General features: G+C 45.0%; 1 protein-coding gene across 1 annotated transcript in view; it reads right to left on the reverse strand.

Moving 5' to 3' along the window:
• The window catches only part of fignl2 (fidgetin like 2), a 60,589-nt gene that overhangs the window by 45,303 nt on the left and 649 nt on the right, over positions 1-14,637 (reverse strand). Inside the window, exon 2 of the mRNA XM_041845466.2 lies at positions 10,854-11,020. Within this exon, the coding sequence (XP_041701400.2) occupies positions 10,854-10,878 (25 nt within the window). The 5' untranslated portion in view covers positions 10,879-11,020. The remainder of the gene's footprint in view (positions 1-10,853; positions 11,021-14,637) is intronic.

Here is a 14,637-nt window from a genome sequence, read left to right on the forward strand (position 1 = left end):
CTGTATATAGACATAATATGACATTTGAAATGTCTTTATTCTTTTGGAACTACTGAGTGTAATGTATACTGTTAATATTTATTGTTTATTTCACTTTTGTTTACTATCTACTTCACTTGCTTTGGCAATGTTAACACACGTTTCCCATGCCAATAAAGCCCTTAAATTGAAATTGAATTGAATTGAAATTAAAGGGGAAGGATTGAGAGAAAAACAGGGTCCCTATATATAATTTATGTGTGTGTGTGCCCACTAATATAGCTGTGTGAAGACAAATCACCCCCTCCATCTGTCTCCCTCTTCATTCTCCTCCTCCCTCATTCTTCTTCATATCTTCCCCCTCCAATCTACTCCTCTATCTCTCCCTCTCCTCTACAGCTCTGCTCCATCTTTTCCTTCCCATCTCATCTCTCCCCCTCTTTATAATCTATCTCTTCTCTTTCTTTCTTTCTCTCTCTCCCCCTCTTTATAATCTATCTCTCTCTTTCTTTCTCTCTCTCTCCCTGTCCTTTGCTCTGACCACCCAGCGTCGTCTGGGTTTGGCCGGTGTAGGCCATCATTGTAAATAAGAATTTGTTCTTAACTGACTTGCCTAGTTAAAAAAAAAATGGACACCAGCTCTGGGATGTGTTGTTTCGGGTTAGCATACAACACAAAAAATATGAAAACAATGTTGTTACCAGTGTAATTACAATGCTACTACACAGATATTGGAGCAACTCAATGATGTTGTGATGTGTTTTACGATACCTATGTTTTTGCATTACAAATGGTCAGCTAACTGCATAGTGATGAAGGTAGGTGTGTTATTTCTGAAGTGTGGTAATTGACTAATTAGCCACCATAGTGTGAACTGTGAAAGCCGGTGAGTCTCATTGTTCTGGCTGAATTCTGCTGCCTCAGGACCCTTGTGAACTCTGAGTGTGTGTCTTAATTGGACCCTTTGTGGTAATGGCGATGTCCTTAATGAGATGATGAACCCAGGGAGAGGGAAGCCTGGCTGTGCTGAGCTGGACCTAGGGACCCTAACCCCCTACCCCATCTCTGGACATAAACACACTCACACACACACACACACACACACACACACACACACACACACACACACACACACACACACACACACACACACACACACGCACACAGCGCTGGGGGCTAATTAGAGCTCATTCACACCCCTCACTAACGATCTCAGCTCTCATTCACACAGACACTTCAGCACACTTCAGCAGGCGCTGAGTTTATACAAGGGGCTTCCACTGCACCTCTAGAACCATGCTCCATACAAACTACCCACTCTACCACTCTATCCCTAGAACCATGCTCCATACAAACCCTCCACTGTACCCCTAGAACCATGCTCCATACAAACCCTCCACTGTACCCCTAGAACCATGCTCCATACAAACCCTCCACTGTACCCCTAGAACCATGCTCCATACAAACCCTCCACTGTACCCCTAGAACCATGCTCCAAACAAACCACTCAGTGCACCCCTCACCATCTCTCTCTCCATGCTACCACCACTGTACCCCTCATACCCCTCCTCTCCAACCTGGTCCTCTCACTATAGAAGAAAACACATGCCCTGAAAATCCTGGAAAAACCTGTGCACACACAGAACAAACAAGTGCTTTCCTTTTTTAATATGGCACTGTGTCGACCAGTTTGACGTACTCGCTTTATAGAGTGACCAACCTAGGGCACAATGAGAAACAGGGATGCTTGGCAGATATATGTGGGAGCCATGCTCTAACCTAGTCCTATGGGGGGGGCCTTGTAAAATGCACCCCTGCCCCTGTCTGCCCCATGCCCCGGCCTGTCCTTATTCCATTTAAACAGCTCCATGACTCAAGCCAGCCCGGCTCTCATGAGTCAAGCCAGCCCAGCTCTCATGAGTCAAGTCAGCCCGGCTCTCATGAGTCAAGTCAGCCCGGCTCTCATGAGTCAAGCCAGCCCGGCTCTCATGAGTCAAGTCATCCCGGCTCTCATGAGTCAAGTCAGCCCGGCTCTCATGAGTCAAGTCAGCCCGGCTCTCATGAGTCAAGCCAGCCCGGCTCTCATGAGTCAAGTCATCCCGGCTCTCATGAGTCAAGTCAGCCCGGCTCTCATGAGTCAAGTCAGCCCGGCTCTCATGAGTCAAGTCAGCCCGGCTCTCATGAGTCAAGTCAGCCCGGCTCTCATGAGTCAAGCCAGCCCGGCTCTCATGAGTCAAGTCATTTACAGAGAGGAGAGAAAACAAGAAAACAAGAGAGAAGGAGAGCGAGCGAGAGAGAGAGAACGAGAGAACAACAAAACGAGAAAACGAGAGAGGAAAAACTGATAGTCGGTGTGTTGAAAAGAAAAGGTATCCCTCCACCAGCAACAAGAGTTAGAGCACTCCTGGGCTACCGGTCTGGAACTAATTTAGGAGCCTGTTTGAAGTGCAGATTACTGATTATTTGCAGCAAATCCCTCCAGGAGTATCCATGGCCCCTGAACTCTCTCTCAGGTTTCATTCAAGTCCGGCCCTAGCTGCCAGGCCCAGCTTGGGGTCTCCTGGACAAGAGATAGAGAGCCAGGAGCCAGGGGGTATGAACAACGGCCGGACGGACAAACAGAGGGGACATGAGGGAACAGATAAGGTGAATAGAAGGTCTATGAACGCTCTCTATTAGGAAAGAGTGTATTTGAGCAGTGTGTGTGTGTGTGTGTGTGTGAGTGAGACTTAGCTGAAATACCAGTGATAGCAGTCAGAAGTAACCTAAGAAAGTAGGAATGTTTAATCTTCCCCACAAAGAAAATTATGACATGTAGGTGAGATTGTTCACATGTACACCACATACATTAACCCTCCTCTTCACATGATTTGTGCCCAGAAGAATCATGAAGAAACGGTTAATAAAATAATAGAACCAGGAGTGTCACAATGCATGCTGAGAGAGAGAGACTATTTACATATTACTAAAACACTGTACATAGCTGATAATATAACACTAGAAATGTTTCGATATTTTTCAAACCTTTGTGAGTGCAAGGTTTACTGTTAATTTCGAATCGTTTTTTGTTGATATTGTTTTGTCTTCTCACTTTTGTTTATTGTTTATTTCACTTGCTTTGGCAATGTAAACACGTTTCCGATGCCAATAAAGCCCCATTGAGAGAGAGAGGGAGAGGGAGAGGGAGAGGGAGAGGGAGAGGGAGAGGGAGAGGGAGAGGGAGAGAGAGAGAGAGAGAGAGAGAGAGAGAGAGAGAGAGAGAGAGAGAGAGAGAGAGAGAGAGAGAGAGAGAGAGAGAGAGAGAGAGAGAGAGAGAGAGAGAGAGAGAGAGAGAGAGAGAGAGAGAGAGAGAGAGAGAGAGAGAGAGAGAGAGAGAGAGAGAGAGAGAGAGAGAGAGAGGGAAATGGAGAGAGAGGGAGAGAGAGAGAGAGGTAGGAAGAGAGAGAGAGGGAGAGGGAGAGGGAAAGGGAGAGAGAGGGAGAGAGAGAGAGGTAGGGAGAGAGAGAGAGAGGGAGAGGTAAGGAGAGAGAGAGAGAGAGGGAGAGGTAGGGAGAGAGAGGTAAAGAGAGAGAGAGAGAGAGAGAGGGGGAGGTAAGGAGAGAGAGAGAGAGAGGGAGAGGTAAGGAGAGAGAGAGAGAGGGGGAGAGGTAGGGAGAGAGAGAGAGACACCTCTCTCTCTGTGTCAGTGGTCTGAGATAGTATAAGCTGTATGTGCTCTCCTACGATCTCACTGTCCACAAAGAGACACACTAGCAACCTGTTCCCAACCCTTCACACAACAGAGCAGTTATTCTAATGAAACAACCTCAAGCTATAGCTTCAGTACAAGAAAACCTGTACTGTGTTTGTACAGGCAGAGCCAGCCGAGACTATTTCAGACAAAGCCCAATATTTGGTGTGTTGAATGAGTCCAGTAAAGGAAAGCAGTGTTCCGGAGTCTAGAGGCATTCAAAGGCATTCTAAATATTCCACCAGTAGTTTGTGACATTCTTGGATCTACATGTTCTGAAGAGAGCAGAGGAGAGTGTTGATTGGTTGGTCAGTATGTATGGACTGCCTGATGGAACTCAGTTCACAACAGTTCCATCAGTTCCATGAGTTCCATGAGGATCTACCAATTGAATTACCTCCTCATAAAATAAGATTATAAATAAGATGTTCTATTAAATCAGCTAGGGATGGCCATTGCAAAAAAAAAAAAAAAAGTTTCATATAATGATAAATAAGATCAGACATTTATTAGTGAACTGGCAACGTTTCTGTCTTCTGATAACATCATGACTGGTATCCTTTCAACATCTAGAAGACAAATAAACTAGAAGAAAAAACAAGAAACTGTGAATTTCACAAATACGTTAGTGGCTCTAATTGCAAAGTTTGTCCAGTTTAAATTCTCATTACCACACTCCCACAAACACCAGATAAATCCTACCACTCCACAACGTACTCCAGAGTGCAAGAAAATGATTTATATTCCAAGCCATTATGAAGTTATACTTTGTAAATTGGTCATTCTGTTAGATTTGTCTCTTTTGTCTTGTAACTATCAGGCCAATAAAGCCCCTTTCAGAGGAGATAAAGAGACAGGAGAAAGGGGCTCTTAAGACGCAGAGAGACGTAGCAGCCCCATGCTGCCTGCTAGACAATGCTGTTGTGGAGAGGTAGAAAGGAGGAGAGGGAGAGATGAAGAGAGGAAGAGAGGAGGAGAGGAGGGGAGGTAAAGAGGAGGAGAGGAGGAGAGGAGGAGAGGTAGAGGGGAGGAGAGGAGGAGAGGAGGAGAGGTAGAGGGGAGGAGAGGAGGAGAGGAGGATAGGAGGAGAGGAGAGGAAGAGGGGAGGAGAGGAGGAGAGGAGGGGAGGAGTAGAGGTAGAGGTAGAGAGGATGAGAGGAGGAGAGGAGGGGAGGTAAAGAGGAGGAGAGGAGGAGAGGAGGAGAGGTAGAGGGGAGGAGAGGAGGAGAGGAGGAGAGGGGAGAGGAGGGGAGGAATAGACGAGTAGAGGAGGAGAGGAGGAGAGGTAGAGGTTGAGAGGAAGAGCGGAGGAGAGGAGGAGAGAAGGAGAGGGAGAGAGGAGGAGAGGAGGGGAGGTAGAGAGGGAGAGAGGAGGAGAGGAGGAGAGGTAGAGGGAGGAGAGGAGGGGAGAGGAGGAGAGGAGGAGAGGAGGAGAGGAGGAGAGGAAGAGGGGAGGAGAGGAGGAGAGGAGGGGAGGAGGAGGAGAGGTAGAGAGGAGGAGAGGAGGAGAGGAGGGGAGGTAGAGAGGAGGAGAGGAGGAGAGGAGGAGAGGAGGAGAGGTAGAGGGGAGGAGAGGAGGAGAGGAGGAGAGGAGGAGAGGAGGGGAGGAGTAGAGGAGTAGAGGAGGAGAGGAGGAGAGGTAGAGGTTGAGAGGAAGAGCGGAGGAGAGGAGGAGAGAAGGAGAGGGAGAGAGGAGGAGAGGAGGCCAGGTAAAGATGAGGAGAGGAGGGGAGGGAGAGAGGGAGAGAGGTAGAGAGGAGGAGAGGAGGAGAGGTAGAGCGGAGAAGAGGTAGAGAGGTGGAGAGGGAGAGAGGAGTAGAGGAGGAGAGGAGGAGAGGAGGAGAGGAGGAGAGGTAGAGAGGGAGGGAGGAGGGGAGGAGGAGAGAATGAGAGGTAGAGAGGAGGAGAGGAGGGGAGGTAGAGAGGGAGAGAGGAGGAGAGGAGGAGAGGTAGAGAGGTAAAGAGGATGGGAGGTAGAGAGGGAGAGAGGAGGAGAGGTAGAGAGGGAGAGAGAAGGAGAGGTAGAGAGGGAGAGAAGAGGAGAGGATGTAGAGGAGGAGAGGAGGAGAGGAGGAGAGTAGGAGAGGATGTAGAGAGGTAGAGAGGAGGAGAGGAGAGGAGGAGAGCTAGAGAGGTAGAGAGGTTGACACACTACACTACACATTGATACATAGTGTACACTACACTTCACATTGATACAGTATACACTACACTCACATTGATACAGTGTATACTACATTTCACATTGATACAGTGTACACTACACTACACATTGATACATTGTACACTACACTTCACACTGATACAGAGTGTACACTACACTTCACATTGATACAGAGTGTACACTACACTACACATTGATACAGAGTGTACACTACACTTCACATTGATACAGAGTGTACACTACACTTCACATTGATATAGAGTGTACACTACACTTCACATTGATACAGAGTGTACACTACACTCACATTGATACAGAGTGTACACTACACTTCACATTGATACAGTGTACACTACACTTCACACTGATACAGAGTGTACACTACACTTCCCATTGATACAGTGTACACTACACTTCACATTGATACAGAGTGTACACTACACTTCCCATTGATACAGTGTACACTACACTACACATTGATACAGAGTGTACACTACACTTCCCATTGATACAGAGTGTACACTACACTACACATTGATACAGAGTGTACACTACACTTCCCATTGATACAGTGTACACTACACTACACATTGATACAGTGTACACTACACTACACATTGATACAGAGTGTACACTACACTTCCCATTGATACAGAGTGTACACTACACTACACATTGATACAGAGTGTACACTACACTTCCCATTGATACAGTGTACACTACACTACACATTGATACAGAGTGTACACTACACTACACATTGATACAGAGTGTACACTACACTTCACACTGATACAGAGTGTACACTACACTTCCCATTGATACAGTGTACACTACACTTCCCATTGATACAGAGTGTACACTACACTTCCCATTGATACAGTGTACACTACACTACACATTGATACAGAGTGTACACTACACTACACATTGATACAGAGTGTACACTACACTTCACACTGATACAGAGTGTACACTACACTTCCCATTGATACACTGTACACTACACTTCCCATTGATACAGTGTACACTACACTACACTACACATTGATACAGAGTGTACACTACACTTCCCATTGATACAGTGTACACTACACTTCCCATTGATACAGTGTACACTACACTTCCCATTGATACAGTGTACACTACACTTCCCATTGATACAGAGTGTACACTACACTTCCCATTGATACAGTGTACACTACACTACACATTGATACAGAGTGTACACTACACTACACATTGATACAGAGTGTACACTACACTTCACACTGATACAGAGTGTACACTACACTTCCCATTGATACACTGTACACTACACTTCCCATTGATACAGTGTACACTACACTACACTACACATTGATACAGAGTGTACACTACACTTCCCATTGATACAGTGTACACTACACTTCCCATTGATACAGTGTACACTACACTTCCCATTGATACAGTGTACACTACACTTCCCATTGATACAGAGTGTACACTACACTTATGAGAACACCTGAGAACTTAAAGTCCAGTCTGGCTCAGTTGGTAGAGCATGGCGCTTATAATGCTAGGGTTGTGGGTTCAATTCCCATGGGGGACCAGTATGAAGTTGTACGCACTTGCTACTGTAAGTCTCTATGGATTGTTAAATGACTAAGGTAGTGTGACTCTTGAGTCCAGGGAGGGAGGCTGTAGTGTATGACAGGTAATAGAATGCACAGTGTGTTTACTACAGGGAGGCTGTAGTGTATGACAGGTAATAGAATGCACAGTGTGTTTCCTACAGGGAGGCTGTAGTGTATGACAGGTAATAGAATGCACAGTGTGTTTACTACAGGGAGGCTGTAGTGTATGACAGGTAATAGAATGCACAGTGTGCTTCCTACAGGGAGGCTGTAGTGTATGACAGGTAATAGAATGCACAGTGTGTTTCCTACAGGGAGGGAGCGAGGGTGTGTATGGTGACATTTAGCAGTAGTGTACTTACTATCGACTTCTATCACAAAAAGCACTGTACTTACAGTGTCTTGCAAAAGTATTCATCCCCCTTGGCGTTTTTTCCTATTTTGTTGCATTAAAACCTGGAATTTAAATGGATTTTTATTTGGATTTCATGTAATGAACATACACAAAATAGTCCAAGTTGGTGAAGTGAAATTCAAAAAATGACTTGTTTAAAAAAATTCAAAAAATAAATAATGGAAAAGTGGTGCGTGCATATGTATTCACCCCCTTTGCTATGAAGCTTTAAGCCGTACACTCCACAGAGCTGGGCTTTACGGAAGAGTGGCCAGAAAAAAGCCATTGCTTAAAGACAAAAATAAGCAAACACGTTTGGTGTTCGCCAAAAGGCATGTGGGAGACTCCCCAAACATATGGAAGAAGGTATTCTGGTCAGATGAGACTAAAATTGAGCTTTTTGGCCATCAAGGAAAACGCTATGTCTGGCGCAAACCCACCTCTCATCACCCCGAGAACACCATCCCCACAGTGAAGCATGATGGTGGCAGCATCATGCTGTGGGGATGTTTTTCATCGGCAGGGACTGGGAAACTGGTCAGAATTGAAGGAATGATGGATGGCTAAATACAGGGAAATTCTTGAGGGAAACCTGTTTCAGTCTTCCAGAGATTTGAGACTGGGACGGAGGTTCACCTTCCAGCAGGACAATGACCCTAAGCATACTGCTAAAGCAACACTTGAGTGGTTTAACGGGAAACATTTAAATGTCTTGGAATGGCCTAGTCAAAGCCCAGACCTCAATCCAATTGAGAATCTGTGGTATGACTTAAAGATTGCTGTACACCAGCGGAACCCATCCAACTTGAAGGAGCTGGAGCAGTTTTGCCTTGAAGAATAGGCAAATATCCCAGTGGCTAGATGTGCCAAGCTTATAGAGACATACCCCAAGAGACTTGCAGCTGTAATTGCTGCAAAAGGTGGCTCTACAAAGTATTGACTTTGGGGGGGTGAATAGTTATGCATGCTCAAGTTTTCAGTTTTTTTTGTCTTATTTCTTGTTTGTTTCACAAGTAAAAATGTTTTGCATCGTCAAAGTGGTAGGCATCTTGTGTAAATCAAATGATACAAACCCCCAAAAAATCCATTTTAATTTCAGGTTATAAGGCAACAAAATAGGAAAAATGCCAAGGTGGGTGAATACTTTCGCAAGCCACTGTAACTACAATATCGGGCAGGGGTGTCAAACTCATTCCATGGAGGGCCTAGTGTCTGTGGGTTTTAGTTTTTTCCTTTCAATTAAGACATAGACAACCAGGTGTGGGGAGTTCCTTACTAATTAGTGACATTAATTCATAAATCAAGGACAAGGGAGGAGCGAAAACCCGCAGACACTCGGCCCTCTGTGGAATGAGTTTGACACCTGTGATATACAGTGGGGAAAAAAAGTATTTAGTCAGCCACCAATTGTGCAAGTTCTCCCACTTAAAAAGATGAGAGAGGCATGTAATTTTCATCATAGGTACACGTCAACTATGACAGACAAATTGAGAAAAAGAAATCCAGAAAATCACATTGTAGGATTTTTAATGAATTTATTTGCAAATTATGGTGGAAAATAAGTATTTGGTCACCTACAAACAAGCAAGATTTCTGGCTCTCACAGACCTGTAACTTCTTCTTTAAGGGGCTCCTCTGTCCTCCACTCGTTACCTGTATTAATGGCACCTGTCCACAACCTCAAACAGTCACACTCCAAACTCCACTATGGCCAAGACCAAAGAGCTGTCAAAGGACACCAGAAACAAAATTGTAGACCTGCACCAGGCTGGGAAGACTGAATCTTCAATAGGTAAGCAGCTTGGTTTGAAGAAATCAACTGTGGGAGCAATTATTAGGAAATGGAAGACATACAAGACCACTGATAATCTCCCTCGATCTGGGGCTCCACGCAAGATCTCACCCCGTGGGGTCAAAATGATCACAAGAACGGTGAGCAAAAATCCCAGAACCACACGGGGGGACCTAGTGAATGACCTGCAGAGAGCTGGGACCAAAGTAACAAAGCCTACCATCAGTAACACACTACGCCGCCAGGGACTCAAATCCTGCAGTGCCAGACGTGTCCCCCTGCTTAAGCCAGTACATGTCCAGGCCCGTCTGAAGTTTGCTAGAGTGCATTTGGATGATCCAGAAGAGGATTGGGAGAATGTCATATGGTCAGATGAAACCAAAATATAACTTTTTGGTAAAAACTCAACTCGTCGTGTTTGGAGGACAAAGAATGCTGAGTTGCATCCAAAGAACACCATACCTACTGTGAAGCATGGGGGGTGGAAACATCATGCTTTGGGGCTGTTTTTCTGCAAAGGGATCAGGACGACTGATCCGTGTAAAGGAAATAATGAATGGGGCCATGTATCGTGAGATTTTGAGTGAAAACCTCCTTCCATCAGCAAGGGCATTGAAGATGAAACGTGGCTGGGTCTTTCAGCATGACAATGATCCCAAACACACCGCCCGGGCAACGAAGGAGTGGCTTCGTAAGAAGCATTTCAAGGTCCTGGAGTGGCCTAGCCAGTCTCCAGATCTCAACCCCATAGAAAATCTTTGGGGGGAGTTGAAAGTCCGTGTTGCCCAGCGACAGCCCCAAAACATCACTGCTCTAGAGGAAATCTGCATGGAGGAATGGGCCAAAATAACAGCAACAGTGTGTGAAAACCTTGTGAAGACTTACAGAAAACGTTTGACCTGTGTCACTGCCAACAAAGGGTATATAACAAAGTATTGAGAAACTTTTGTTATTGACCAAATACTTATTTTCCACCATAATTTGCAAATAAATTCATAAAAAATCCTACAATGTGATTTTCTGGATTTTTTTCCCTAATTTTGTCTGTCATAGTTGACGTGTACCTATGATGAAAATTACAGGCCTGTCTCATCTTTTTAAGTGGGAGAACTTGCACAATTGGTGGCTGACTAAATACTTTTTTTCCCCACTGTAGGGGATAGGTGTAGGGTACTTACTATAAGGGGTAATGGGACTCAGCATTCTGTGGAGCTGGTCTCAGTTAGGTGGAGAGTAGTTCTGTGAGAGTAGTCCAGGAACCAGCCAGGTCCAGGTTAGCATCTGTCTGGCTGTAGTCCATCACTGTTAGGGGCTGCCAGTACTAATACACTACAACACCCTAACCCTGTAGAAGGAGAGGAGAGGCAGTTACAGACCAGCTACAGACCAGCTACAGACCAGTTACAGACCAGTTACAGACCAGTTACAGATGCACAATGTCTTTGGACAAACTTTTTTTTTAATTGCGGAGGGGACTGTGGATCTGTGTATGTCCGTCCGTCCGTTAGTTCGAACGTTAGTCACACGCAATATCTCAGACAGCACTTGGCCGACTTGGACGAAACTTGGGTGAATGATGCGTCTTGCCATAGAGATCCGGCATTTACAAAATCACACTGATTAGCCCAAAGTGGGAGCTATAGTAATTAACTGATATTTGTTAGTTTTTGGGGGGGGTCATTCATGGGGGATAACATGTTTACTGTTGCCTTGTTTTATTTAAATTGATTTAAACAGGGAACTCCCATTGCAGGGCGCACACAATCATACAAATTCACAATATTTACAAATCCAACTCAATGAAAACATACAATATTTACAAGCAATTTAAGAAAGGTAACTTACAAAACACGATTATGAAAAACAACCAGACGACTGCCCTAGCGGCACCAAAACATTCGACTTTAGAGAGTTCTGGAGATCATTCCACAAGTAAGCACACGCATACACTCACACACATGTATGCAAGTAAGCACGAGTGTATGTACACACACACGCATACAAGCACGCTAGCACGTAACACACACACACACACACACACACACACACACACACACACACACACACACACACACACACACACACACACACACCAATACACAGGCATCAACTAACCATTTCACACACACTAATCTAAACACACAACATATATGAAAAAATTCTAACAAACACAAACACACACGTCCACACTAACACTCGCTGTCTCCCAAATTGAGGCACACAAAGACACAGAGGTACAGATGCGGTCAAATATATTGGCACCGTTGCATAAATCACTATTTATTCTAAAATAAGTAGAAATTGAAAATACTTTTGGTGTTTACATGTGTATTTGTTTGATTTACAACTTCACAGGACAAAGAAGAAAACAATTATCTAAACCAAAATGTTGAGTTTTCACTTCAAAGTCAAATATGGCCTGGACTAAGTTATTCAAAATTCAAATTAATTTTGTTGGAGACAATGATTCTCATTTACTGTGTAATTTATCTCACCTGTGGAGGTTGCAGGTGACTACAGGGTAAAAATTGGCATTCACCAATAACAAAATAAAGAAAATAGAACATTTTGTTCCATTGCACTCAATTGTAAAGTGCAAGGGTGCCAATATATTTGACCACATCTGTATTCATTAGCCTGAGGCAGACAGGAACGGACATAGAGCATTAAGCTGATTGTGAGGCTGTGGCCAGAGAGCAGAGCTCTAAAGAGGGCTTTCTAAATCTGACTCCCTCAGCTAAAAGAACCAGAATACCTCTGTTTCTGTGCGATAGCTGAGACCAGTGCTCTGTGTGTTCGCTGAGACCAGTGCTCTGTGTGTTCGCTGAGACCAGTGCTCTGTGCGATCGCTGAGACCAGTGCTCTGTGCGTTAGCTGAGACCAGTGCTCTGTGCGTCAGCTGGGACCAGTGCTCTGTGCGTCAGCTGAGACCAGTGCTCTGTGAGTTAGCTGAGACCAGTGCTCTGTGTGTTCGCTGAGACCAGTGCTCTGTGAGTTAGCTGAGACCAGTGCTCTGTGTGTTCGCTGAGACCAGTGCTCTGTGAGTTAGCTGAGGCCAGTGCTCTGTGCGTTAGCTGAGACCAGTGGTCTGTGCGTTAGCTGAGACCAGTGCTCTGTGCGTTAGCTGAGACCAGTGCTCTGTGCATTCGCTGAGACCAGTGCTCTATTCATCGCTGAGACCAGTGCTCTGTGCATTAGCTGAGACCAGTGCTCTGTGCGATAGCTGAGACCAGTGCTCTGTGCATTAGCTGAGACCAGTGCTCTGTGCATTAGCTGAGACCAGTGCTCTGTGCGTTAGCTGAGACCAGTGCTCTGTGCATCGCTGAGACCAGTGCTCTGTGCATTCGCTGAGACCAGTGCTCTGTGCGTCAGCTGGGACCAGTGCTCTGTGCGTCAGCTGAGACCAGTGCTCTGTGCGTTAGCTGAGACCAGTGCTCTGTGCGTTAGCTGAGACCAGTGCTCTGTGCGTTAGCTGAGACCAGTGCTCTGTGCGTTAGCTGAGACCAGTGCTCTGTGCGTTAGCTGAGACCAGTGCTCTGTGCGTTAGCTGAGACCAGTGCTCTGTGCGTTAGCTGAGACCAGTGCTCTGTGAGTTAGCTGAGGCCAGTGCTCTGTGCGTTAGCTGAGACCAGTGCTCTGTGCGTTAGCTGAGACCAGTGCTCTGTGCGTTAGCTGAGACCAGTGCTCTGTGAGTTAGCTGAGACCAGTGCTCTGTGCGTTAGCTGAAACCAGTGCTCTGTGTGTTCGCTGAGACCAGTGCTCTGTGCGTTAGCTGAGACCAGTGCTCTGTGCGTTAGCTGAGACCAGTGCTCTGTGAGTTAGCTGAGACCAGTGCTCTGTGCGTTAGCTGAAACCAGTGCTCTGTGTGTTCGCTGAGACCAGTGCTCTGTGCGTTAGCTAAGGCTGAGATGCATATCCCTGCTCTGTTGCTCTGTGCGTTAGCTAAGGCTGAGATGCATATCCCTGCTCTGTTGCTCTGTGCGTTAGCTGAGGCTGAGATGCATATCCCTGCTCTGTTGCATTAGCTGGGGCTGTAAAGACTGCGTTCTCATGAGACTAAAAACACAATTAGGCAGTAGAAGTAGTCAAAATAATGAGAAACAATGTTTCCTACAACAACAATGTTTGACCCACAGCATGTATTCGATTTTTGGCTGACTTATCTTCCAGTTTTCAGATATACTCTTGATACAAATGAAAGGAAATGTCAAAACAAGGACATTACATTTTTGTTTTTGCTCTACTTTCCAGGGAAAATAAAACATCATTTTATTTTAGCAGATAATAAAAGCCAAGCATTTCTAGGGAAATCAGATGAAATGTATTATAATCCTGCTGCAAATTCTATCTTTGTTGATCTAATATGACTTCAGCCTCTCCAACAACCCCAGAACAATATCAGTTCACAGAGAATTGAACAGATCTTACATAAAAATGGCAATCATACTATGTCATGTCTCAAACGGTGCACGTATTAAAACAACTTGGTTCTCAAAACATAATGCATAAATCCACATACTGTTTCAAACCAGCTAGAAGAGTATTAGGCTAAATATTGAAAAAGGTCTGTTGACAGTCAGAATTAACGTGCAATTTTCCGTTACACACAGGATTAGAAGATAATATTAATATATATTTTTAAAAGGTAACACATTTTTTAACAACTTAAAATCCATGAATATCCTAAATCTGTAATGTGGATTTTAGCATGTTTCATAAATGCAATAAAGAGCATGAAACTCTACGTAAAGCAGTCCAACCATTACCATCCAATCATATGGAAGTGAATATTATGAAATAACCCCACCGCACGCCTGTCCCTGAACAACAGGCTGCACAAGGCTTCTTTCTGTCTGAAGTGGGTTGAACTGATTCTACTTCTCCTGAGACACACACATCTCTAAATGAACTTTTCCAAGTAGACTCATTTCTAAAAGCTGACAATTGCTTTGCAATAAACAG

Source organism: Coregonus clupeaformis, chromosome 24 (genome assembly GCF_020615455.1).
Source record: "Coregonus clupeaformis isolate EN_2021a chromosome 24, ASM2061545v1, whole genome shotgun sequence".
In the NCBI taxonomy this organism is placed as follows: domain Eukaryota; kingdom Metazoa; phylum Chordata; class Actinopteri; order Salmoniformes; family Salmonidae; genus Coregonus; species Coregonus clupeaformis.